Source organism: Opisthocomus hoazin, chromosome 2, assembly GCF_030867145.1.
Source record: "Opisthocomus hoazin isolate bOpiHoa1 chromosome 2, bOpiHoa1.hap1, whole genome shotgun sequence".
Lineage (NCBI taxonomy): Eukaryota > Metazoa > Chordata > Aves > Opisthocomiformes > Opisthocomidae > Opisthocomus > Opisthocomus hoazin.
The window spans coordinates 52,096,120-52,123,465 of record NC_134415.1 but is presented as its reverse complement, the minus strand read 5'-3'; the positions used below and the strand labels follow the sequence as shown (position 1 = coordinate 52,123,465).

The 27,346-nt window shown below is 40.6% G+C and overlaps 2 protein-coding genes across 11 annotated transcripts in view; one reads left to right on the top strand and one right to left on the bottom strand.

The window, feature by feature from the left end:
* Positions 1 to 939: 939 nt before the first annotated feature.
* On the top strand, positions 940 to 27,044 carry CFAP36 (cilia and flagella associated protein 36). Of its 6 annotated transcripts, none has more exons than XM_075413597.1 (11): positions 943 to 1,149; positions 6,133 to 6,197; positions 7,119 to 7,220; positions 8,117 to 8,231; positions 9,252 to 9,339; positions 10,266 to 10,317; positions 12,252 to 12,375; positions 16,710 to 16,879; positions 17,309 to 17,464; positions 19,067 to 19,188; positions 26,305 to 27,044. In XM_075413597.1, exons 1-10 carry the CDS (start codon positions 1,032 to 1,034, stop codon positions 19,151 to 19,153), a joined length of 1,077 nt encoding a protein of 358 aa, XP_075269712.1. In that variant the 5' UTR covers positions 943 to 1,031; the 3' UTR covers positions 19,154 to 19,188; positions 26,305 to 27,044. The 6 variants fall into 6 exon arrangements, with proteins under 6 accessions (XP_075269714.1, XP_075269712.1, XP_075269713.1 ...); XM_075413598.1 differs by lacking the exon at positions 26,305 to 27,044 and adding an exon at positions 19,877 to 19,936; XM_075413596.1 differs by lacking the exon at positions 26,305 to 27,044 and adding an exon at positions 19,345 to 19,868.
* The window catches only part of PPP4R3B (protein phosphatase 4 regulatory subunit 3B), a 31,008-nt gene continuing 23,635 nt past the window's right edge, over positions 19,974 to 27,346 (bottom strand). For 3 of the 5 annotated variants that reach the window (XM_075413589.1, XM_075413590.1, XM_075413593.1), the window contains exons 11-16: positions 27,041 to 27,199; positions 26,167 to 26,336; positions 24,884 to 25,023; positions 24,227 to 24,411; positions 23,568 to 23,770; positions 19,974 to 22,725 (exon numbers count right to left, since the gene is read on the bottom strand). In XM_075413589.1, coding sequence (XP_075269704.1) covers positions 22,630 to 22,725; positions 23,568 to 23,770; positions 24,227 to 24,411; positions 24,884 to 25,023; positions 26,167 to 26,336; positions 27,041 to 27,199 — 953 coding nt within the window. In that variant the 3' untranslated portion in view covers positions 19,974 to 22,629. The remainder of the gene's footprint in view (positions 22,726 to 23,567; positions 23,771 to 24,226; positions 24,412 to 24,883; positions 25,024 to 26,166; positions 26,337 to 27,040; positions 27,200 to 27,346) is intronic. The other 2 variants (XM_075413592.1, XM_075413594.1) reach the window with 1 other exon arrangement.

Here is a 27,346-nt window from a genome sequence, read left to right as displayed (position 1 = left end):
TGAAAGAGTTGTGAAGCATTGGGACAGGCTGCCCAGGGAAGTGGTGGAGTCACCATCCCTGGAGGTGTTCAAAAAATGTGTAGATATGGCACTTCAGGACATAGTTTAGCAGGCATGGTATTGTTGGGTTGATGGTTGGACTTGGACTTAATGATCTTAGAGGTCTTTTCCTACCTTAATGATTCTATGATTCTATGAAAATATGGGTTAACGAGATTTTTCCATCATACAGGCTCATCTTCCAGATCTTTGTTATAAACCAAATAAAACCAACCTGTATTGTGCTGTAAAATTGTGATTGACAGAATTACTAAATAATTGGGAATCTGTGGAGGGAACAGGGCCATCTTAGGTGATGCTTCTCAGGGCCTTGTCCCTTCACATCCCCATTACACCCAAAGACAGGGAAGCCATAGCCTGGCAGGGCAACCTGTTCCCATCCTCAGACTTGCCTTGACACTGGTAAGTAACAAGTACTCTAATTCGTTACTAGTTTCTGAGGTTTTGGGTATTAGTGAGCAGGGTGGGGGTGCGGGACAGCTGCTGACACCCAGCTGAGTTCACATCTGGTCCCCCACTGTCATCTTCCCGTGCGGAGGGGGGGCTACCCCCCACTCACCCCAATGAAGTCGGCAGGGCTAAATTATCACCGCGGTCTATTCCGAAGGCACGCACAAGCACGCCCGCGACACGCGCACCTTCCACCTCAGGGTGCCGGCAGTTGGTGTGCTGGGCAGCGCGAGGCGATTACCCCACGCAGGGCCTCCCTCCCGCCACGTCCTTCAATGCCCGCGTGTTTCTGGAGGGTAACGCGTGCCTCCCTTAAGGCCATGATCTGATTACACGGAATGCCATTAGCGCGGCCCCTGACCCCTCGCTCGCTCCCGCAGCCCATCAGCGCCGGCCCGGCCCCCGCCGCAGCGGCCGTTAACGGCCGCCCGCACGTCAGGCGCGCGCGCCCCCGCCCCGTGACGCCGGTCGCTATAGCGACCTCCGCGCCGTTCGCCGTCCCTCCCGCGGCGGCCCCAGCGATGGCGGCGGAGGAGGAGGAGGGCGACGTGGAGTGGGTGGTAGACACCATCGCCGGGTTCCTGCGGGGGCCCGCCTGGTCCATCCCGATCCTGGAGTTCATGGAGCGGAAGTGCGAGGGTGAGCGGCGGGGCTGGGCGGGGCCGGCGGGGCGCGGGTCCCCCAAACCCTCCCCCGCGCCCCCTCGGGGGCCTGCCCCCCATGCCGGGGCGGCTGCGCATGCGCGCCTGCCGCGACGGGGCGGGACGGTGTGCTGGGGGCTGCGCATCCGGTGCCGCGGTGGGTCGGGCCGGGCGAGAGCCTCCCGGGGCGGGGGGCCGCGGGCGCGGTCCACGGCCGTGGCCCCTCGCCGCTCCATGCGCCGTGGCGGCACCGGCCCCCGTGGTTTTGTGGGGCTGCGGGCTTCTGGCACAACAGGCCGTCCCCGCTGAGGGCTGGTCGGGCTTTGCGAAGCCACAGCCTGGGCTTTCGCACCGTTTTTCAGGAGGGGGTGCCCCGCCCGTGGAAAGCCGCTCTCCCCTGAGCCAGCCGTTTCTCAGGACGCGGCAGTGGGCATTCAGGAGCTCGAAGGGGGGATTACGACGTGAGCTTACAGTGTGACACCTAAACGAGTTGTTCGTTCTGCTGCGCGTAATACCCTGACGCAGCTAGGAAGCAGTTGGAGGCCTTTAATACTTATCCATAGCTAGATGTTTTTCCTTAGGAAACTGGACAGTACAATTAAAACTGCTGTCTGGCCAGGGGGACAGAAGAGTAGAAGGCCCAAAGTTAAATTCCTGCGATTTTGTGGACGTTGGCAGTTAAGAGATGGGAAACCGTAAGTTGGTACCGCTCAAAAATTGGTAGCACTAAAAAGTCAGTGGTTACTGGTTATGTTTTGTAGGCAGTCCTGTGCATGAGTTTAGCTCGGAAGCAACTCCAGTTAAATTTCCTTTTCTTCCTCAAAAAAGAGCTGAGGGAACTGTGGAATAATTTGGGGAATGCTGTGGGTACACTGGAAGTATAGGCAGTGAGCAGGGGACTGGGATAGGCCTGTAGCTCTGTGTAAAGGTGCCCGAGGAGGCCCATATGGGCGTGCATACGGAGTGAGGAAAGGAGGAAATAGACTTTCTGCAGTAGAGGTTTGGCTGAATTAGTTCTGCTACTTACAGAACAAATTTTCTGCTGCTGAAGAGCACCTGGATCCTTATGGTACCAAAACAAGTACAATTTGGGCAAGTCTGAAAGCATCGCGTAAGTCCTTCAGAAAAAAAGGAAGCCTTCTTTTGCGATTATTGGGGAAAAAAAGTGTGTTTGCGAACATGATGGCCTGTGATCCTACCCATCCTGCAGACATTGACACAGAAGTATTAAAGCATGTTGCTGTAGACTCATTTAGGATAACTTTCTATGGCTACTATGAATAAAATCTGTTCCTTTAGTATCAGCTGACAGGATGTAGGATTCATTAATTTTAAAATACCGAAGTCAAGAAACTAAGACTTCCAAATACAATTTATTTCTAGGGACTTACTCGCATCCGGCTCAAAGTAGAGTGGTTCTTACTGTTACAGTATTCTACCTGCTTGGGCTTACTCCTTCCTCCCCTCCATCCTGCTGTGGGCTCCAGAACAGCTTCTGTAATAGTTGGCCTCAGCAAGGCTGTCAGTGGCTTTTATTGTGCAGTCATTCTTGTTAGGGTCCATTAAGACTTTTATTTCATATTCAGTGGAACAGACGCACTTCTGATTCGGATCACAGCTTCTAAACCAGTTGCTGCTCAGTTATGCTGCATTGTTTCTACCCTTCCCAAGCTTTGCATGAGGCAAGATCATTGTGAGTATGCACTCCTTTCCCTGGTATATTGGGAAGCGAGAAAGGTAAAGCTGCTAGACTCTACAGCTAGAAAGCAACAGCAAAATCTAGGCTAGCAGTTTTCTCTTGGAAAGTCTGCCTAAACTTGAGGTTGGTCAAACATTTTGATTATCATGCAAAGGGTCTAGGTTTAGGAATTTGGGGAATTGATTATCCCTCTCTGGAGCAATGATGTCTCATTAGAAGGTTGAGGGGAATTTACTGACAGTAAGAAGATTTACGGAACCTCTGTAAATTTCCATGTAGTGTGAGGCAGGCTTGTATAATGGTTGCTTCCTGCCAGTTTGTTTCTACATAAGAAATTAGAGGAACAAAGTAGAGAAATTGCATGCACTGAATGATCTTCCAAGGTATCATTTGTGCTTCACAGTGCTGTTGGACAACTGTCAGAAGCTATTGAGAAAAAAAGGCTAAAGAAGTGTTACTGCAATGCTAGGGTTGCAAGAAGCACAGTTAAAGAAATTTGAAGTTTTAGTTGCAGATGTCTGTGCTCTTTGCTTTTCCTTTCTGTAAATATACGGGTTGATTCTGTTGCTGTTTTTTTTTTTACTGAGATATTTTGTCAGGACAGAATTCTTTTCGTTCACAAAACATATAGTCTTTGGGCTGAACAAGCAATTTAGCAACATTTTGATTAACTAACAATAATTTATGATTCCTCAAAAATAGAATTTGAGTTTTGGTAATTGGTATGTAAGGAATTTATTTTGGATCTGTAGTTACTTAGGCCAAGTCCTTGCACTTCATCTTATAAACAATCCTAATGGTTTCCTATCTGATGGTAATTATTTGCTTTCTCTCTCTCCCTCTTTCCGGGGACTTGATTAATTTCTCATGGCTTCATTAGTTTCCTTTTATGTGGCTGTGAAACTGAAGTTAAATATGTGGGTATGTATTCAAGGGAGAGGACTTCTCAGTTCTGTTCAGATGTTCCAAGATATTAATTGAAACATCACTTGGACATAGATAAGCTTGACAATAGTTCCGAGCACCAGAAGATAAAGACAAGGTACAAAAGGAATAAACAGATATTGTTGCCTGTAACTCCCTCCCCTCCCAGCACAGAGCTGCCTCTCCAGTCAGTGAGGATGGGGCAGGGGGGAGAAAGGGTTCCTGTGGGTTTGCTCACCAGCTCTTGTCTGCGAGGTGAAATGAGTCAGTGGCTCAGTCTAGCAGGGAGAACTCAAATTTGACTTAAGGCTCATCCTGTTTGAAGGGTCCTAGCGAAGATTTTAAATTTTAGCAGAAAAATGATGAGCTTTTCTTCCAGGGTACCTGGGTCCCCTGGCTTATCTTGATACGGTGGTTCTTCAGTTCTCTGTTCCTGTCAGGTGACCAAAGACTCTGTCCCAAAATCTTAAGGAAAATAATGACTACGTGATTTAGGAGCCCTGACTCAAGAAAATCCAAGGCCTCCATTCAAAGTATTGCCTAATGCCACTTAACTCAGAGGAGATGCTGACTGCAGCTTGCTTTACTTGGCACTTATCTTCATCCTCATTTCGTTCAGAGCCTGAGAACGGAGAGCAGTTTGTGCAGACTTTCCACTCTGCTTTCCACATTGTCCTGCAGCAGTGGAAGGAGGAGGAGGACTTGGAAGCATCCCCTTGGCAGTGTGAGGCCAGCTGTTGGCGTGGACGCTGACTGAGGGGTGACATCCCTATGTCACCCATCCTTTAGGTGCCCAGGTTGGGAAGGAACAGTAGGAGTTAGAAAGGAACAAAGAAACAAAGACAAAGGTTGGGGTCTGCGAGACCTGTTAAGGGAGATCCCCCCAGAGTGGAGGAGATGCAGAAGACAACAGAGGTAGTTGAGTGTCTTCACTCTCTTGGGTTTGGTAATATGGTGATTGCCACAGGAGCTGAATTTTTTTAGAGTAAGATTTATAGTACGTTTTCTACCATTGGAATGTATTCCTAGATATTTTTAAAGCTTTTCTTTCTTTTTTTTTTTTTTTTAAATCCCTTCATTAAAAAAATTGGTGCAAAAATGAAACAAAAGCAAATGTTGGTTTTCCAGATGATGTCATTTAAAAAGGAAGTTTCCCTTAGTTATTTAGAGGGCTTGAACTGTTTGATTAGATTTCTGTCATTGTGTTGCTGTAAGTTGTCCGAAAGGGATGCAAATACTTTCTGTTTTAGGAGCAGCCATCTTGCATCACACCCTATTGAGGTTCAGAGCAACATTGCCTTGGGGCTGTCACAGCCAGGAAATTATGCTTTCTAAAAGTCACTCTAAATTTGTGTGGAAGTTATACTAATTCTATGCACATCAGTAGCATCTTCCATCAGAGATGTCATATATATGAGAAGAATAAATCACACTCATTCACCAATTTAAGCAGAATTCCCATTCTTCAAATGACTTCAAAGCATGCACATGGGAAGTGACTTGTCCAACATATAGTGGCTAATCTTGAAGGGGATTGAGGAAGCGTTATTTCTAAGCCTCTGCTTTAATTGCTAGGTTTTACATTACTGCTGTTCAATGCTGACACAATAAAAATGTAAATTAAAAAACCCCAAACCCTAGTTTTCAGTTTCTCATATTTTCTGCTTCTTCCATCTATTCTACAGTGTAGAGATCATTAGCTTGATATTTCCAGTCAAGAGTTCTTAATATGAACTTACATGAATATGATTAATATGGTCTATACTATACAGATGCCTATTTTGTCTAAATTAGGATAGATGTATTTAAAAAATAACTTATCTGCAGCAGATTCCCCCTTTGGGATTACCTGATTTTATGCAGGCAGGGTCTAATTTTCCTGCATCACCTTGGCTTCTTGCGAAATGAATGACATTTTGAAATATTTGGTTTAAGTCATTAATCCATACTCCACGTAAATACATGGAGAGAGAGAAAAATTTCCTGCTTTATGTATGTCATCTGCCATCTTAGAACAATGTTACACAAGTTCATATGGTAGTTCTTATAGTAAATCTTACTTTTTAGTGTACGCATCTGCTGAATCTTCAACTTGCTTTGGAATCTGCTTCTGTTATGAAGATATGTTTTACCGGTATTAACTTATGAAATCTAATTACCTTAAATTACCAAAAGTACATGCTTAGCCTGAACGTGTGGAAAAATACATGAGTAGGATCAATCATGACCTATATTTTCATATGATTAAATGTATTACCTTGTAAAGGTTAATCTTTCTCTGTAAGGCATAAGGTAATTTGTGGTGTATACACTAACTCTAAAATGTGTATGTGTTTGGTTTTTTTTCCCCTCCTGCAGTTTTTGATGATGAAGAAGAAAGCAAGTTGTCTTACACAGAAATTTATCAGGAGTACCAAGCTCTGGTGAGCATTATTCACTATTTGTGGTAGATTTCTAAGAAATATAATTTAAAATGTTAAAGTAGTATTTAGATGAACTTCTAATTGTGTTATCTTTGGTATTTAGAATTTTCTAATATTGGCTGTTACGTTATTTAGAAATCCTTTGAGTCATAGTTATCATATGCATTTTTATGCTTAAATACCGGATACGTAGAAAAGAAACTTTAACACAGTCACATCTCTTACACTATGTTACATATTTTTTATGAAAATTAATGTATCCAATAGCTGAAATACTGTACTCATAAGATTGATAATGTTCATATTTTCTGTCAAGTTAAAATGATAAACAGCACAGTATCTGAGAACATGTGTAACTTGTATTTTGTTCACTATTGAGTCTGGCAAATCTTTTGTATTAACTTTAAATTATCAGAAAAAACTACAGGAGATTTTTGTAGTATGCTAAAATAGCTATAAACCAATCCACACAGATTGCTAAATACTTTTTTGTAACAAGGCTTGGTAATACTTGGTGCTAAAAAGCATCAGTTGAATAAATACAGACCAATATCCATTTTTGCTCTGACCCTGAAGGGTTTCAGGCACACAAACTGGCAAAAAGCCTTTTACCTGCAGGGCAGAAAATGATGAGAAATACTAGTCAGAAGTCTAGAGAAAAGGCAGAGAAGTCAGATTCTTGGAAATTGGAGCAGCTAAATTAAGTAGTAATCAAATTTAGTAATAAAAATGCTTATTTTTGAACAGTTCGTGAAAGTAAATAGAGCCTGACATGTCAGACAAATCAGTTATACTATTGCAGTGATTTTCCTTTGAGTTTAAAATACAATGTCAGCAGAAAAGAATATACAATTATGAAAAAAATTCATATGATGCTTAGGGAAAAGCCTCTGAGAAAGTAAGGCTTATGCTTTCTTACAGGTTGAAAAATTATTAGAAGACTATCTTAAGGAAGTTGGAATCAATGAGGAGAAATTTCAAGAAGCTTTTTCATCTCCTCTTGCAAAGACACACACTTCACAGGTATTTTCCTTTGTTAAGGAATGTATAGATTTAACTTTTATCTTTGTATTTTCACTAATATAGCAGCGTGGAGATGAAACTTTGAAAAGATTTCTTGTTAAAACTAATTTTCTAAAGCATAATGTGTTTGTTTATATTATGAACTTTGACCAGAAAAATGCGCATGTTGAAAATAATGACAGGTATTTGTGTGGTGTCAGACCTTTTTGAGATTCATCTTCTGTGCTTTGTATTTTCTAAAACAAACGTCTAAGCTTAGGGTGTTTCTGCCACCTTTATTTGTGTATTTGTCAGCTTTATGTTAGTCTTCAGCACGTTTACAGTAGCAGACAAAGATTAAAACAACAGACATATTCCATAAAATAAAAGATGTTTTCCTTTTATTTTATAATAAAACAGTAAAATCTGTAAGACAAACACTGGCCTTGAGAAGACAAGGCATGGTTAGGCACCTGCTCAAAGATAGGTTTCAGAATTGTCTCAGCTATACTGGGCAGAGGAGTGGGAGCTTCTGCTGCCAGTTTAAATTGGGGTTTGTTGGCATATCTCCTCCTAGATGTGTAACAAGCTTCTTCAGAGTGCACATTCCTCACTCAAGCTTATGCATTTGTTCAGGAAGTCAAATGAATTGCAGTTATAAATTTACATGGGGAAATGCTCCAGGTTTGGTGATAATATTATTGTAGACATGTTGATCTAAAGACATAAACCATCAAATTCTTTTCTTGACTAGTAGCTCAACTTGCATGGCTGGAAGAATAGACAGATAGGAAAATTACATGTAATTATTAAAAATATGCTCCACAGAATTTAAATCTTAATATCATTTCAAGCAGACTGAGATGGTTGTGATTTCTCTAGGGTTTTTAATTTTGTGCGTATCTTTCTTCCCACAGGCCATTTTGCAAACAGTGTTGGCAGCAGAAGATTTTAGACTATTTAAAAAAATGATGGTACAGAAAAATATTGAAATGCAATTGCAAGCAATTAGAATCATTAAAGAAAGAAATGGTAAGAAGTGGTAAATGTGGGGTTTTGCTTCTCTTCATCGTTTTAGTGTTCTTTTGATGACTATGTAACCCATTCATAAATGAGTAAGGAATACTGGTTCAGTTCAAGTTAATGGAAAACATTCAGTTAATTTACTAGGACTATGATTTCAATATTTAGTCCTTGGCTTGTATTCTCAGTGACAGCTGTTTACATTCCTTTTTGAATGAACAGATTTTTCAGTTCTGTTTGTCTAAATTTGTCTGTGAAACTTGACTTTGTTTTTTGTTAAAGAATTTTGGTGATAGTGTTAAAGCGATTGTATCAGTTCATCCACAATGGCAATACTGATAGTCTGAATTGCGTACTTGCATAGCAACGATGCTGTACTATCTGCTGTGCTTACTTTGCAATTCACACTGTACAGTTGCATATGAAAAATCCATATAGAAAGCAGAAGTTGTGGCCTTCATCATGCTAATACATGCATGCTTTTAAAGAAGAGAAAATAACATACACCCAACTTTGCTGCCCTGCTGATGTTTCTGAGAGGATTTTCATCTAGCCACTCCTTTCTTCCATGCCTTTAGTTCTACCATTTTGTTTTGTCTTCTTAGTGCATGCATGTTTTTTCAGAGAATAATTTTTAAATTTCAAGTTTCATATAACAGCTAAATTTGAAAATGGTTCAGTTAGCCGTGGCTGAATTGCAGTCTATAGGAAATGCTATATAATGGTCAATGCAGAGTATGACTTATGCTTTACCCTTAGATGCCAAAACTTTCATAGTTCAGAAACCTTTGCTTTTTTGCTACTAGCAACTTGATGCCCAGGATCTGGAATCTTTTTGGAAACAGTTACAGGGAAGAAGAATTAGATAGTGTTTGGTTTTTTTTTTTTCCCCTTTCCCCTCTCTGCCTGAAGAATGATGCCAAATGGAGGACAAAATATTTGTCCTCCATTCTTTAGAGTAATGCATAATTCCATTCCATTACTCCATTCTTAGACTAATGCATAAATTTTGCCATGTTTTTTTTATAGGTGTGTTGCCTGACTGTTTGACAGAGGGTTCAGATGTATTCAGTGAAATTGAACAAGAAGAAATGAAAATACTGAGGGAGGTTCTAAGGTAAAAAATTAATCAGTCCTACTTCGTACGTTATTTTAAAATAAAAAATAAAAGTATGTAGGGCCTAACTCTTCCAGCCCTTTCCAGGAAACTGCCTTCATCTTACATATGACGTGAATGTTCTTGTCAAAATCCTACCTAAGAGAAAATGAACAGTGCTAGACAGTGGGTGTGATCAGGAATATTTAAAGACTGAGACCTAACCGCTCTGCCTTGATGAACTGTCTTGGTGCAGTGGTGTGCAACTTGAAGAGCCCCATCATTTCCATTCTCCTCTGAATCTCCAGGTAGACTTGAAGTTAGAGCTGGGTTAGATGTCTCTGGACAACAGGAGCACGCTAGCTGTAATCCATTTGGGGAACACCCTAAACATTAAGGCCTTAGGAAGGCAAATTCTGCTTTTGCAGTAGGCTTTATTCCTTTCTACAGCTTCCTTCTTAGTTGTGTTCAATGGCTGTTGCTATGACCTAAGAAGAAGATGTGTGAGGACTGATACGACTTCTATAGATTCTCCTCCACTCCCAGTTCACACATATATAAATATAACCTTAAATAATAGCAGATTAATTCATTCAGGTTATATTAAATTATGCTATTTTCCCCTCTGTATTCTGAAATACTTCTGTCCCTGTCTTTAAACCAGCAAATGAAACATGGGATAGATAAACCCTGGAAATTCTTACACAATTATTTTTGCACAGGGAACTATAGACTGAGGATGCTGGATTCTGTGTGTTAATCATAATTATTTATTTCTATTAAGAGTGTATTTTCATTTAAGTCATGGAAGTATTTTGGACACTAACAAATTCACTTTATTTTGTTAGTGTTTTGTTAGTCCTCAAATATTTAAGCAGCGCTAAATTTACCTAGAAGTCACTGATATTAAAGAAGTCTTGAGTATTTACTTGTATTTTGTGTTACAGGAAATCGAAGGAAGAATATGAAATAGAGCAAGAAAGAAAAAGGACTGAAGAAGTGAGTATCTTACTTTTCCAGATGAGTTATGCTCATGATTAAGAAATACTCTGATATTCCTGTCCTGGGTGTTGACTGTATCACTTTAAGGTAATGTGTACCATCCTAAGCAAACAAAAGGTCTGTCAGGAAGGTCTTACTGACACTTCTTTTTGAAAGGTCTGTTCTGTTGTTTACATTTTTCTTGATGGTGGTGTTGACGCTGGTGCTATACATGATACCATTAACCACAAGCCATTTGGTGGAGCTCATGAGATAAGCATATTCCCTCTTCAGTATCTGAATTCGAAAATCCTGGTAACGGATGTCAACCTTTCAGGTCCAGAGAACATCTGAATTACTAATATTGTCAAGATCAAAGAGACTTCACAGTATAAGCTTCTTAGAGATTACGGCATTCATAATCCTTCAGGAATTTTAAGGATCACTTCATAGACAGTATAGTTAATGAATTTAAGTCTGCACAATACTTCTAGAACTTAATCACCAGGAACCAGAAATCCTCTCCAAGTTAGACCATGACTTGGTCTCCATCAGAGTAAACCACATAGAAAGGTAACTGAATGTAAACAGGGACTGGCCAAATTGACAATCGTTCAGCAACTGAGGAACAAATTGAAATTGAGATCAGCCACAGTGGATTTGTGGCAAAAGATCTCCCCTTCACTGGGAAAACATAAAAATAGCTGTGATTGTAGCCTGTTTCAAAAGAGCAGAATCGCTTTTCTGTCACTAGGAAATTGAGCATGCTAAACTTGAAAAGAGAAAGCACTGTTTCTTCAGCCTGAACTGACAAAACCGCCCGGAGACCAAATGTAGCTACTGCAGAGGTCAACACTTCATTTCCAATCCTACTCCCCAATTCATACCCATGACAGGTGCAGCTGATAGCTACGCTACTGAGCACAAGTCCTAAACAATTGGAATATTCTACCAAATTAAACCTCTCTCCCACTGTCTGACACTGCAGAAAAGTGGTGACAAAACTCTTCTTGCCCGTGCTGCAATGGTAGATTCCAGGAAATGAGTCACCTGTTCTACTGGATTTCTTACAAAACAAAACCAACATGGAAATTCAAGCTTCGGCTCATTTTATGAATTAATTCAAAAAATATTAAGAAGCAGGCTTATCCAAATCTTTATAGACCAGCCAAGAATATCAATATTCTTGATAAACAAGCCAGATTATTGAGGCCCCAGTCAAGTTCACCTGGACAGAGAGGGTGATAGTTATTGTTCAATAATATGTTTTTGTTAGAAAATGTTTTATTACAAAATAATATTTTGATGAATGCTTGTGAGTTCTGACATGAATTAGACGGTTGATGAACAGTGTAGACATTTTCTGTGCAAATCCCAGCTGGCTTTACTATTTTGAGAGGTGAGTTGCATTGTCAAGATTTCCTGGGCAAGTGTAGATGTGAAACAATAGCGTCAGAGATTATCCAGACCTGTTGTTTCCACTCAGCTGATTTTTTTCTCTATTTCAGTGGTAACTTCAGTATATGTTCCTGGTTCTCTTACTGGTATTTTTCTGGTGGACAGAGATCTGCTTGAAAGCAAAGTGTGGCCAGAAAAACTCACATGCAAAGTGTGGCAAAAAGCCCCTACATTATCTATGTGTAGCTGGGAAGCAAAATATCAATTGACCTAATATTCTAAATTCTGATTGTTGATTAGAGAACATGTTTTGAAGTAAAATAAAAAATGCTGATTTACGACTATAAGCCAGTAAGAATATTCCTATTAGTAAAACAAAATAAGTAGTTTGCTTTTGTTCCCTTTAACAATGCAGTATGTAGTGTAAACAGCACAATTTTAACTGAAAGTCCCTTTGGGAAGCTTTCTTTGTGTTGACAGTTTAATGCTTGAAGTACACTGCCAGGAAATGTAATGCTTGGTTTTGTTTGTTTGTTTGTTTGTTTTAATTTAAGGCACATGACAAACTTAAATCACCAGATGTCACCTGCAGTTTTCCAGATTCAAGAGAAGCTGTAAAAGTTAAGGAGTCCACTGAGAGAGCTGATGATTCTGAAGAAACTGTGAAATTTTCACTAGGTAATTTTATGGGAAGGTACAATGCTGAGATTGCAATACGATACTATTTTCAAATCACTGAAGAGTACACTAATACCAAGATTTTAAGAACTTGGCTGGATAAGGCTGTGAGTAAACCATCCTAGCTTTGAAGTTAGGCCTGCTTTGAGCAGGGTATTTGCACTAGGTGGCCTGCAGAAATGCCTTCCAACCCAAGTTGTTTTATTATTCAATGATGTTATAAGTCATCTCCAATTGGAGGAGAAATACAGGAGCCTAACAGCAGTTTTCATCTTTCAGTTTACTGTGCTTATGCTGCCATTACTGTTAAGAACAATGTGTTCCCAGTAAGTAACTATGAATCATTTACTTGAAAAGTTATGCTTTCTCTCCCTGTGTGTAGCCATTATAGATTTAATTTATAATTGTACAACATTTCTTGATAGCAATCAAATATTTCTGAAGAAACCAACCTTAAACTCTTAAGATTCATTCAAGCTGAATTGTCAGGCCACCAAACTGAATCTTTTTGCCTTTGGTTCAGATTTTTGTTACTCATTTTAATCTTTTCAATTCTACAATTTTGTTTTTGAGTAGGATTGTGACACTTACCAGCTTACAATAATGAGGAGAGCTCTTTAAAGTACTCTTTAACTTTACCCAAGTTATGTAGTGAAAATTGGCTGATTTTTTTTTTTTGTCGATAATTATTTACTGGAGAGCATGACCAAGCCAGTGCTTTTACAGGGAGGAGAAAAACCAGAATCACCGGTTGTGGGGAGGTGCTCTTGGTATGTTTGTGTTGCAGCTAAAGCACAAGCGTGCTGACCTGTTCAGGAAAGCAGGAAAATTCTTGGGTGGAAAGGAGCGTATATGTGTGTATATACACACATATCTATGTATATAGGTGTACATAGGTGATATTCAAAAGCAGGTTGCATCTCAGTGGAATTTGCTCTTAGGAGTTTGTGAAAAGTTTGCAACTTAATATTCAAATGTGACTTCCAAGAATATAATTCCAACTTTGGGAAATAATAGTCTGCGCTGTCTTTAATTATATTTTTCCTGTGTCTAGTGTTTCTCTTTGCAGCATTCACACTGGAAGATTTCGTATCACAGACACTTGAGCTGGATACTTTTTAGCCTTGGCAGTACCTTTGGGGCATACTTGCTCCTTGCTGTTTCATTTGATGGCCATTACCAGGTGATGTGGTTGTAGAACCCTCTGTTCTTTTAAGCTGAGTTAGTGTCTTTCACATTAGGAAACGTAAAAAATAAACTGTGTCACCAACCTTTTAAAGATTTTTTTTTTTTTTTTTTCCTCCTCTTATCCCCTCTGTCCTTCTCCTGAAGTTTTGTTACATTTATTTACACTCTTCTTCTCTCCTTTCCACCCATGGAAGCATACAGAAGGCTAGCTGGTATACTTGCGTTCTTCTCTTCTCCCAGCCTGCTTTTGCTCCTCTTATTTTTGCATAGTTGTGCCACCTTGCAATGGCACCACTAAACTATATCTGTCCTGCAGTGGCTGTTTTCCTGTTTCAGGAGGAAGGCACATTCCTAGAAAATATTCCAGCCACAGCACTTAATCCCGTGCTTTTGAGACAGGAGACCTTGGAGCTCAGGAGGCAAAACTTGCCTGCACTGAGTGGGTCCCTTCTTCTGTGCGGACCCACTGCCTGCTCAGCTGGTGCTGAGCATTCCTATGCTCTTTAAATGCCAAAGAAGGGACAGGCCTACACAAAGTTGTAGGTCCTTGGAAATCTTCATCCTTGTAGAACTGGCATCTTGTGGCAGCATACCTGTCCAAAGAGGCTACTAAGAAAGTTTGTCACAGCTCATCCTCCAGTGTCACCTTTTAGAAAAGTGGGTTTGGGTAGTGGTGGCAAAAGTCAAGAAGAATCTGTAATGGGAATCTTCTTCTACAGACCCTTACCCTTTGGTAAGCCCTTTACAAACAGTTTACAGATTAGAGCTTGCAAAACCATTCCTCCTGTACTTTGACCACCCAACTTGTTGCACTACATAGAGATCAGAAGGGTGGATTTCACAGTAAAGGTCATGTGCAACACCTCGGAGCACAAGTGACCTTTCCTGCATTCTGGGACAACACTTCCCTTTCTGGACACCTGCAGGGCAGCTACTTGAAAAGTTGCACCAAGCTGTGTGTATCACACGGACAAGAAGGATGCAGCATCTGCTGGAGTGGTCCTGGGTGCTTGTATTTTCAGAAGATTTTGAAGTAATTGTCCACATGGAAAAGAGTGTTGCTTAGTCACCCACAGCGTGAATGTACATATAGACAAGTTCTCAAAGGAGAAAAAATGTTACGTGCCAGTAACTAATTCTTTGAGATGTGCTGTCTGTTTGTACGTTCATTGTCCACCCTCCTTCCCTTCTCAGCATCTTTTCAGGTTCGTGGGTTAAGTGATACTGAGGGTCCTATGACCACATCCTACAGGTACTGCTAGGACACAAACATCTCCAGCAGGAGTGTTTGCGATATGGACAGCAACAGTGTAAATTTACATACACACAACACATTTCAAAGAACTGCTTTCTGGTAAGTAGCTTGCCTTCATCATAATGTTTGTTATGGGGTAGGTATTTGGCATGCAAGTGTGTGTTTTGGGGTTTTTTTTGCCCCCGTTGTTTGTTCAGACAGCTATAGTGTGAGGATTTTTTTTCTAGCAATTTTAAAGTCTGGCCTCTCACAGAAACCGTAACAACTTTTATCCATCACATAAAGACATTCTTTTCAGCGTCAAGACTTCCAGCAGACAGATACCAGTGAAATGTAAATTCTTCAGCTTGAGCTTTGTTTTACATTTCTGTCCTGGTTTGCTTCCCATACTTTGAATAAGTCTTCCTCTCCTTTGCTTTTCTCCCTACCTTTTCACAATTACCTATCTTGTAATTTTCTGTACGAACAAAAGCAGCAATGGTGAAGAGCTAAATGTATATTACTTGGTCTAACTTAAAGAAACAATTGAGTGGTGTTCACCCTGCACTAGCCTCAGTGGAGCCAGCTTTGCCGTCTGTCTGGTAGAGACCAAAGAGAGAATTCATACCCTGACACTCATGCGAGTTATTTCTCAGCATTACAGCAAACATCCATGGTCCAGCACTGCAGAATTATAATTAGCTACATTCAGTTATGTGTATCAGCTCGGGTATTATGGATAGACTCGAACTGACTGAACACAGTGAAGTTCATATTTCACTACCTGTATTCTTGCATCTGCATGGATATATTCAGGCACATATTAAACAGTCAAAAGCTTCTTCATTTTAATAAAAGTAGAGTAGGAGCACCAACTTACCTTATTCAGTAGTAGTTGCAGGTCAAATAAAGTCTTAGTAAAGTTCTGAAAACATACCCTGCTCTGCAGTCCAGTGACTGGAGAGGCTTTGACTCCGACGTCAGGAACCACGATGCCATCCCAGACACCATGGAGTTCAGTGGGATGCAAGGCAAAGCGAGCCTTGGTACCTGCAGAGGTGTGAAAGGCACAGCTGGCATCAGTACAGGGGTACTTTTCTTTGTCAGCACAGGTGGCATTTGTCCAAGAAAAAAGCAAGAGGTGCAGAGGGCGTCGTGCAGGACTGTTACCACGCACAAGGGGAGGGAGTTGGAGACACCAGCAGCTGCCCGAGCCTTGTTTGCACCATGGCTGCCCCGAGCTGCCCAGGCACCCACCAGCCGGCCCATATGGGGCCCAGAGCCCTGCCAGCATCAGAAACCTGGGGGGTTCCCACTGCATCCTCACGCTGGGGCATGGTTCCTTGTGAAGAGGGGTAATGGAGCTGCGCGGGCCGAGCACGTCCCGATGGCTGTCAGTGTAACACTTTGCACCTCTTGAGCTTCACTCCCCCCTCTCTGCTGCACAAGTTCACTTAAATACAGTATTTTTGGATTCCTTTCTCTGAAGCTGAAAGCTGAGCCAGTACCCTTGTACCTAGCACTGGCTGAAGTGCACCTGCTAAGCTGCTGGCCACTGGCTTGACTTGCCAAGACAGAAATGGGAAGTGCAGTCTCCGTACGAACTGACTATTGGAACACAGAATATGAAATTGCATTCCAAGCATTTGACAATGTTTTATAATTCGCTGCAGTAGAAGTTCTTACAATGTAAAACATTATTTAATTGCTTTTACAGTACAAATACAGTATTGATCTGTTTTCTGAAAGACGGTTTTACTGATAAATACAAAGGGAAAAAATATGATTTCTTTTTTAAAGCATTCCATTTCATCAGAAGAGCCATCGGGATACTGGAAGAAACACAGATTTATTTTTTAGTTGATATATTTCTATTCTTTCTAATTGTTTTCTATGCAAAATTGCTGTTTAGTGGAATCTCGGAAATCTGCGAGGGAAGACTTAAAACCAGTATGCCCGCTACAAAAAGGAACAGAAAGCTCACCTCAGCCATCTTGTACCAAAGGGAAAGAAGACATTAAGAAAAGGTCAGCTGGAAAATGTTCAGACAATGCAGCGCAAAAAGCTGGCAAGAAAGGACCTGTAAGTTTAAAACAAACAAGACACCCCCCCCCCAACACAGAACTAGAATGCAAAAAGACAGTATTACTTTTATAATAGATTTAAATGTAATACTGTCTTAAATATACATTTTTTCTATTATTGTAGTCAGGTGGTTTTGGTTTGGGCTTTTTTTTTTTGTTAAACCGTCATGCAAACACTGTTTTGTGGTACTCACCAGTTTAATTTGCGTAAGTTCAGATCACCATTCTAGTTTTAGAACTGAATTCAGCATTCAGCCTTTCTCCTGTGATATTTTCTTAGTAGACAGCTCTGGCTTGAACTTCAACTTGGATTTTTTTTTTTTCAGCTAGTAATTTTGGAGGCAAATATGATGTAAAAGCTTTTATCTCACAAAGATGTAACATTAATTTTAAATTAATTTTAAAATGTATTTTTAAAAAATTCTAGAATTTATCAGAACCTGAAGAACAGCAGCTGAAGCAACGAGAGGACTATCTAAAGAAAAAACGAGATATGCTGATGGCTGCAAAGAAGGAGTCAAGAAGTAACGTACTGTTACCAACAAACACTGGCCAGAAAGAAGAGGAATCACATCCTGAAGAGGTAAAGGATTCAAACGTTTTAATTATTCTGGATGCTTTATAAAAAGCATAGATGATTTCAGTGAAGATGTAAAAGTTCCTGCTGAATACTGTAGCAGGATAAAAAAAGGCAAGTGGTGGAAGTAGAGAGGAAGTATTTTCAAGTTACAGTTTTTGTAGAAGGTTATAGGCTAGAAGTTTTAGTGATTACCTTCCTGTTATTTCACTTCAGTATCATCAGCTCCTCATGACTGATTTCAGTTGATGAACAGCTTAAATGCTGGTTTCCTCCTATAATCTGTGACCTACTGTTTGTGCTCCATTAAATCTCTGTGGGTTTTTCTTTTTTTTTTCCAGCTGAAATGAGAACATTTTTCTTTTGCTAAGTCTAGTTTTACAGAGGTTACAAACTTGCTCAGTTCTTTTGTTCTGAGAGTTTCATGCCTATTTCAGATGAAGAAATTGTTGATTTCTATGCACCAGCTGCTGGAATAGAAGTGACATGATGATGATAGAGTTTAGAAGGACAAGGCACGCTGAAGGGCGGATGCTGCTGTCATCTATCCAGTTGTCTCTGATAGAAACAACCGAGGCTGTGGGAGGGCTGGAAGCACAGGCCAGAATGAGAAGGCTGCACTGGCGGAAGAAGTGTGACTGTAACTTACTGGAGTTATAGGAGACCTGGAGTTGAAGGTCTCTTTTTGTCCAAAGGTTGCTCTACGTTCAGAGACATGTGCGCAGCACCTCAGTGAATTAACTGCTGTGTTCTCTGACTTAAGTGCTAAAAATCACAAAAATCTTTGCACCATGGGGATGATTAAAAATCTAGTTTGGCAATAAAGAAGTAAATCCTATCAGAGAAAGGCAGTACAGCCATAAAAACCCCAGAGCCCTATGACAGGATAAAGCCCTGCCAACACAGAGGTCTGTATCACAAAAAAAGCCTACACTTTTTTTTATTAATCATTGTTATGGTTAACATGATGTAATGCATTTACCATAAACGGGTGTGATCTACATTTATATGAGAAGAAATGCTTGAAAACTCGCAAGACAAATGAAGAAACTAGTAGAAGACCTTAAAACTCACACAAAACAATGGAATAACTTTTTTTTTTAAAAGAAAAAATCATAATAAAGTCATTGCTCTGTAAAGAAGAGTATGTACTTAAGTCCAAGGACCTTCTATTGCCTCAGGTATTTTTCAGAGTTGGTGAGCATTTTATTACGCTCAGAACGTGCCAAAAACACTGTTTACTGGGGAACTTCTAGAACAACTAAGCAGCACCAGTTTAAGCTGAGGTTAGTCCTTTCTGAAAGTCTGGCACACTGCAGTGGAAGAAAAGGCAGATTGATGTAAAGAGCCAGTTGTCCATATCCTGGGATCCACTCCTCAAGAAATGGAATAGTATTTTAAGTCATTCTGGATAGCAAGTGAGTTTGAAGGACGGCTGCTGCAGCCTCAGGTCTGTAGGTGATGTTATTTGGCTGCTCTGGTTCCAGAAATGGCGTGTCAGCTGCCTGATCTGGCACGTGCGTCTGGTCAGCAGTCGGCGTTTGAAGTCAGGGTACCGACCAGGAGAGCCACGCAGTTTATTGCAGTGTTTTTCAATTTTGTTTTTAGGAGATGTCAGAAGAGAAGCAAAGATTACTACAGAAGAGAAAAATGCTTGCAGAAAAACTAAAAGAAGAAGTTATTAATAAGCAGTAATTTTAAGAAGCTCATTGCAGACCCCAAGGACATAAGTATGTTTTTAGAGTAAATTATATAATCAATAATTGAAGGTATTTGTTTTCCACTATTATGCTTAGTTTTATAGAACTTTCAGACAAGCAATTCAGTACTTTGTATATAAATATTCAAAATTACACTGATATACACTAAACCCACTTCTTTTCCAGAATGCTGGAACCTCACTGACTTTCACTGGAACCTGTTCAACAGGGAGGCCATTTAACATCACTCTGAACTACTGGCCTCAGCCGCTTGACATTACGTAGAACAAATGCAGATACTGAGATCTGCTGAAGTAATTCCTATGTGAACTCTTCTGAATGAGTTAGAAATTTTAACTTTTTTAAGATTACAGAACTTTGTTCCTTTTATTAGGATATTATAAACAAATTACTATTTTTCAGCTGTGCAATGTAATAAAGCCTAATTTCACAAGGAAGTGCAACTATGACCATCTTACTTTTGAGAAGCAGATAATGAATGTAGCTTGGAGTTGAGACACTTACATACCAACTCTGGCTTACATTGTTTTACATACTTTTGGGGCAGTTTACCAGTCCTTAGGTCCAATTTTGCTACAATGCAACTTTAAGTAAAAATAATTGCTTTAGTTGCAAAGTAAAAGCTAGGGCTGTCACAAGCAATTCAGTTTCAAAGTAGAAATCTTCTGAAATCTCGTTTACTGGTTTGCTTTGACAGACTTTAAACAAAGCAGGGGGAGAGGCTGTTGTCTGTGCGATGCCATTACACAGCCGACTGCAACCACAACTCACATGAAAAGAAGCGACCCAACCAATTCAAGTTTCATGTAACTTTTTATTAAAATAGCATTTATAACTGATACATGTTGGCAGATGCTCTGTTCTTTTTCTGAAAAGAGCAGTAGTGGAAGCGCCCCTGGGGCACGGGAACGTGGCTGCCCAGAGGCAGAACCCAGGCAGCACCGACCAGGTCGGACTGGGAAACAGGATCTATGGGGGTGATGGGCCTAGACAAAAGCCAGTTAAAGGGAGAGCTGCATGTCACCTTCTACAGGGATTTTTTTGTTTTTTTGTTTTAAACGGGACATCTAATGCCACTTTACACAGTCCTTTTCTAGTAACTATAAAAATTCATGACATTCTTGTTTTTGCTGTAAAAAAGACCTCTCCTGTTGGTCTGAATGTATTTTTAAAGCTCCTGACGGTACTGCAGGGAAGAGTTAGGGTGATGGGGAACGCTGAGCAAGGATGAACACGCTTCAGTCAGACGCGCAGAGAACTCATTTTGGGTGGCTGTTTAAGAGAATCAGGACAACTCGGGTCCACAGACCAGGCGGCACTGTTTTTCAGCCTCAGGTAAAGGCACATGCTGCGTAACTCTGCTGCTCGAGCAGCGTGTATAGTGCTGGATGAAGTTAATCATCATTACCGATGGAGAGGAAAGGCTCATCGGGAAGAAAACCAGATGATCGTCAGTGGGAGAGCGAGCAAACACGGTGACGAGACTGCAGCTACGCTTTACCAGCGAACGCGTCCTCAGATCCTCTGCGTCCGGAGCCAACAGGGCACTTCATCGCACAGGTGAAAGACACGGAGTCCCACTCTTGGTTGCCTGGAGCCCGCGGAGGGCAACACGCTGTCCCCAGGTCCACGCACGGCAGAATGCCTGTGTCCAGCTTACGCCTCAGTAAGAACTCACACATTCCCTTTAGGATTTCATCTAGTGGTATAGAGTTGCTTTTAAAACTGCACAGATAACTGATGTTAAAAAATATTCTGAAATGGCCACATTTAAAATTCTGAGTTAACTTACCATGTACAACAAACCAAACAAAAGCAATAATTATGGAATTACAGGGTCACATTTTAATTCCTGAATTTTACAGTTCAGCATTAATATCACCACATGTATACAAATGGTGTAAAACAAGTACAGTGGTATTTTTAATACAAAATAAACCTTCTGTTTTATGGAAAAAAACTATACTTCATATCTACACAGACAGCCCATCTTTTTCCAAACAATAGCTAAAATTAACTACAAAAATCTCCAAAACAGAGAAACTGCTTCAGTTTAAACTATTCCAGGAGAAATGGACCCATAACACATATTACAAGAGTGATCTATGTGGTGGATTGCAGCTGGTTTTGTATTTTAACATTCCGACACCCTGCCATGGGGATACTCCTCTCACTCAGATCACATATGGGCAAGCTAACATTAAAATATTTACAGTTCACTTGCTGCTCTTGAAAATAAAACCTGGACTGTTTGCCTCTATCAACTCGCCATCAACTCACCTGTTCTTGTCGCAGTTTGCTTACCTACATGGAATGTGCTTTTATTTTTTAAAAAAGCAGCTTTCGTGTTACACCCAGATTCAGGCGCTGCCTGTTGATTCTCCCTCAGAGACTGGTGTTCTGTTAGTAGTAATTCTGTCTTGGTTCAAAGTGACTTTGGTGTTAAAACGCCGCTAAATTCATCACTATGAAAAACCTGTTAGTGTTTCTTATTACCACCTCAATGACGCAATTTAAAATCGCAAGCAGGAAAATGGCTTGCTGCTCCAAGAAGAGCCAGCTCATGTACCAACACAGAAAGTGATTCAAATTCAGTATCTTCCACACCGTCAAGCCGACAGCTATTCGGGTGTGCCCGGTACAGCACCGCTTTGACACAAGCAGCTCCTGGAGATACTTTGGAAGCGACTGTTCCTTGGTATAGATACTACTGGACTGGATGTCTAATCAAAAAAAACAAGCAAAACCATCCATTTTGAATCTAGCTTCCATTTTCTCCTCTTGAAAAATACAAATTAAAACATATTTTTAACTGTTTTAAACAACTCAACATGCACTATAACTGCAGTGTCCCTCCCTCTGACCACAAGAAATGTTATTTAATTGGTAATAAATGGTCCCCAAATCTGGATTGTTCTTATGCAAACAGTTAGTTTTCCCTTAAAATTGTTTTTAAAAAGGCATTGCTAAAAGAACACAACCGACAGCACCATTATAAAATTAAGATTACTGGGTTCAAAATTTAAGCTTGATTTTTTTTTCCTAGTTCTGTTAAACACTGGGGAAACCCTGCAATATTTTCTAAAAAAGTCTTTACCATACCTTGCCCTCCCCCTGCCCTCCCAACACCTGAGACTTTCCTAGCTGAGAAGCCATCATCCAGGTTCTGTGAATACTAACCCACTTTTTTAAAAATTATTTTTAATTTTTCTGACAGCCTGAATGGCAGACTCCTTACTTACTAGAAAGATATTAAAGTTCCTTGGAAGCTTTCTGTTTACAGAACTAACCCTTTCTAGCTGATATACTGAGTTTCTTTTGCTACTCCTTGTATTATCTTATATACTCATGGGAGAAAGCTTTCTCAATCAGATTCTTTTTAGCTCTTAAAACAGTTGCAGCATTTGAAACCTCGTAATAAGAGTTTTTATTCTGAAGTTTTGGTTTCATTTATGAACCTAAACGAGGTCTTTTCCGTGGAGATGCTTCCTCCTCTTCATCATCATCTTCATCATCAGGGTAATCCACTAGGCCAACTAGACTTCCCTGTCAATTGAAAGACAAAAAAAAAAATAAAAAGGGAAAATCTCACACTGAAAAACGTACCCAGGAAACCCAGGAATGTGCAATTTTAGTACATAACCCCCAGCCAACCTGTCCAGGATACACCAGCCTGCAGAATCTTGCTTGGTGATGCCTTTCTCATTCAAAGACCCGTTTGTCTTGGGAACGTTTTTGAACCTTGAGGTTCAAAAACTACTAGAACTTCCTCGCTGCTCTGGATCTGGCCTCAGATTTATTTAAAAATGGCTTTTTAAGCTCTCAACTGCAGAGTCACAAAATCTGATGCGTGCACTGCACATCCATTTTACTGGCAAGTCTTAGGTGTGTGCAATAAATTTTTGCCACACTTTTCTGTAGCCTCTCACGAGCTTGCAGACTAAAGATTAAAACAATGCACAATTGCGTAAGACACGACAGAGGCATCACTTATGGTATTTCGTCTGCTTAAAAACACTTATTAATTCTGTGACAGGGGATCCACGTATGTAATTCAGAAAAACCAATCTCGTATGTGTATCACACACACAGAGCAGCAACTGGACAGTTAAAGCTGAGGAGTGGGTACAGTTAAATTACGCAGGAGATGCAAGATTAAACTGTGCCCACCAGATTACCAACATACTCCAGTCCCACCTATAATTCCTTAAACCTTCCCCCAAACTAGTAAGGGTTTAACTAGACCAGGCTTTGGATGAATTTATACATAAATAAGATACCCTGCCTAGAGGCTAACACTAACCTTACCACATTGCAACCGGTAAAGTCTCATGATACTGCTCCGCTGTCCTAAGCAAGGACAGCAGCTTTTGTACAAGTTCTCCCACCTTTGTGGCCGTCACTGCTGTGGTCAGGGTCGTGTTCTTTGAAGAGGAGCCGTCGGAGCTTGCTGGCGATGTCTGAGCTGCCATGGATTTACTGTTTGCACCGTTTGCACCATTGGCTGCGCTGGCTGAGTGGGAAAAAGTGAATTTGAATCCGCCCGCTGAAGTCCTTTTTGGAAGATTCTCTTTGTCTTCACTCTCCTTAGCTGAGGGACAAACGTTTTCATACTTAAGTATCAGCTGTACACCACGGAACACAATCCACATTACAATCACAGGGCAAAAGCTGCCTTTTCATTTTCCAGTTCCATTAGATTGACAGTTCACCCACTGAGCTCATCCAAAGCACAGCAGCGTTTGAACCGAGAATGGCACAGATGCTGTGGACATGGGGACACTGCTCACTCAACACACATAAGCACACGAAACGTTTTGCTTTTGAGTGTCATTTAAACTAGGTGCACATTTGGAGCAATTTAACATGTTCTTTTAATCCTAAACTAGCTTGCAAAGACATGTTAGGAATTCATTACTTAATCAGATGGAATACTCTTACTCCTGCTCTATGGTACAGAGAACAAGCCTCTGGTTTGTTCACATGACACTCCACATATCTGCCACGGAGCACTTCCAGTGCTGACAACCTGAAACTGAGTAAATACCTTTTTTAGTTTCCATAAATTTTTCATAGCTATCTGGGAAATCATCCTCCTGTTTTGACTTCTCCACTGGAGGCACAACAGCTTCACCTTCTTCCTCTTCGTCTTCATTGAACCACATTTCTTCATCCTCCTCTAAGGCTCTTGCATCTCTGCGAAATCTATTGCTACGCAATATAGATGGAACACTGTAAGAGACACATGACAAGTGATTCACGTTTTGCCTGCTGTTTCAGACTCAGCCGAGATCAGAAATAGCCTCTGAACCGTTAAAGTGAATTCAGCGCGTTTGCAAAGGCAGCCCAGCTCCGTCCCTGGTTCCACCATCACTGCAAACTTCACCAGAAGCCCAGCTGACAATAAGGCAGACTGAATCCTAACTCTGAATGACAAAAGAAGATTCCGCTCCTTGTAAGCTGAGAGTTTTCCAAATGTAACATTTAATATACTGACAAACATGAACTGTACTACTGTAGGCCACATGGAAAGCCAGGTCAGGGTTAATTCTAATTGAATTTTTCATGAGGAATGAAAAAAACCCCGTAATCCCAGCCTTCTGCTTTTTCTGCCCTCTAGGGATTAAAAAAAACAACCAGCAGTAAGAAAAGACCACATAATGGCATTCAATAAAAGTCTCAGAATACACAAACTGGGTCGTACCTGTTCAGTTTCTGGTTTTGTCGGTCTTTTTCTTGCTCATATTTTGTCTTCAATCCCTTGAATGTCTGAACATATTCGATAGATTCAAGTGCATTATAAAAATTTTCAACTATATGTGCAATAAGGGACTTAATATCTTCCTGCATAAGAACAAAACAGGGTTTCAATCTCAAATATTAACATGCTGAAGTTCAGAAGGCCTTAGAGTTTAGTTTTAAAAGGTACTGATTCATTGGTCAGTCAGAACATTATTGTGAAGAACAAATGTGAAGTAATCAGACTTTTCCATATTAAAAAAGCTGAAATCTAGAAATAATTATTACATCTCCCATATAAGTGGAAAATATACCCAGTACTGTCCCAGTTCTATTTATGACAGCTTGATTAAACCATGATGTGTGCTATCTAGGATTAAGCCTTCTTGAGAAGGACAGGAGTTTAGGTGTGCCCTGCTCTCCCCACAACTTGCAGCGCTCTCCAGCCCTCGGTAACTGCAGCAGCTCACATGGGATGAGGCACCTTTTGGTCAGTCCCCTTCTAACAAACCTCACCGGATCAGGCAAATCTTAGCTTTCACACCACGCTGGCAAAAGTCACCTGGAGACACAACGCATTTTCTTCTTGTTGGAAGAGACAGCAGCTATGATACCCTGCGACTAAAAACTGCCCTTTATTTTCACAGACCACAAAGATTCCCTGAGAAGTCTCTCTCATCAAAGCACCTGCAGAAACTGTTGCAAGTCCTTGTTTTCTGACCACCAGTACAAGCTGGGTGCTCCCCACTGTCTGTCCTGTCCACATACACACTGTTCCCACAAATGCTGCCAGTGGAAAAGCTACAGAGTCAAAGCTGACACTGTCTAAGAAAGCACATGCGCAGCACTTTAAAGGTCAATGATAATTTGAATTTACAGTCAAATTAGTCTCACATATACTCAGTAATACCAAGGTTTACTCACATAAAACATATTTCACTTAATTCCTCGCTTCGAGGTTCAGTCCAGAAACACTGTCAACCACTTAAAAGAATTCAGTCTACAGGATACTATCTTTTAACACAGACTTCTATGTAAGTAGAGCCTGCACATAACTCTCTGAAAGGACGATGAAGTAAAACAGTACGAAGCAGCTTACTGGCTCCCTTCTATTTCGATATTTATCTACGGAATTTTTAGTTTGTGATTTTAAGTAGCAATACTCTATTTCAAGGGAAAGATTTGCATTTTGTATTTCTACCCGAGATGCCACATATGTGTAAGGGTTGAGGAAGGTGCTTAACTCACCACTCTGATGAATTCAAACAGCTCAATCACAGCAGAGTTGAGCAGATTGTACCTAGTTCCATTATCCAACAGAGCATTTATAACTGGTTCAAACAGATTTCCCTTGATGATGTAACGGTTATAAAATTCATCTTTTAGGCCAATTATCCTCCTCATAAAGCGAAGAGCACCTATATGAAGAAAGAAATTCAAGAATTTAGTAACTACGTGCCCGGACTCCAATCTGCTGCTCTTGGAAAGAGCTGGAAAAACCTGATGTTACCGAGATGAAGATGTGCCCCCAAAACAAGCGCATTAAAAAACACTTTCTGAAAGATCAGAAGAACATTTGCTGACAGGTAACCTTTCCTTCATTCTTTCACTTTCCTGGGTATCTGAATGTGATCAGGGTCCATTAATTTCTTCTTGAAATACAGCAGCAATAAACTTCAGCACATGCGAAGTTAAATTATTAGCTCATCCCTGCGCTTTTCTATGTTCACCTCCCAGAACCAGCCCCTTTTTATTCTTTAAACACCATGGCTCACAAAATTTCATTCACTCTCGACAAGGAGCACTAGATTTATGACATTATTAAGAAATGACAGTATTTCCATTTAAATAAAGACAGCCGATCACAAGTGATCCTCATTGTCACAGACTTGAAAGGATCATTGTGGACTTCAAAAGATACAACAATTCTCCTCCCATCATGAACTGCATTGGTCTACATTAACAGACATCTGCTACATTATTTTCAAAATTACCTAACAGCTAGTCAGTAATAAATAGGAAATTAACATGAATTTTGAATTAAGGCATGCTCTTGTAGTCGTATACGTTCCACACAGTACACACAAGGCCTGAGAGGAAATCACAACAGCTCCATACTCACACAGGGCCAGAAACGTGTGTTTTGAATTCATCAAGACCAGTACTCTTCTTAGCAAATCTTTATTCATGATGTAATTCTTGATGTGATATGTGTGGTGTTCCACACAAAAAGTAAGCAGCTCCAAAATTAAGGCAAGTAGTTGTGCCGTTTGGTAATTATCTACAAGAAAAATTAATGCCTTAAGTTATACTAAAAAAAGTACTATCATGCACCAAATCATCACCAAGTTCAGTTGCTATTACAGTGCCTGACGTTTTCAGTAGCACACCGGATTGCTTTAGGAAGCGGGACATTGGGTCAGAACAA

Bases quoted from the DNA above. Each gene is read 5' to 3' on its own strand.
- CFAP36 (XM_075413597.1), top strand. From the start codon at position 1,032: ATGGCGGCGGAGGAGGAGGAGGGCGACGTGGAGTGGGTGGTAGACACC. The intron at 7,221-8,116 runs GTATTTTCCTTT...TTCTTCCCACAG, and splicing joins CAAAGACACACACTTCACAG to GCCATTTTGCAAACAGTGTT. The intron at 17,465-19,066 runs GTAAAGGATTCA...TTTTGTTTTTAG, and splicing joins AGGAATCACATCCTGAAGAG to GAGATGTCAGAAGAGAAGCA.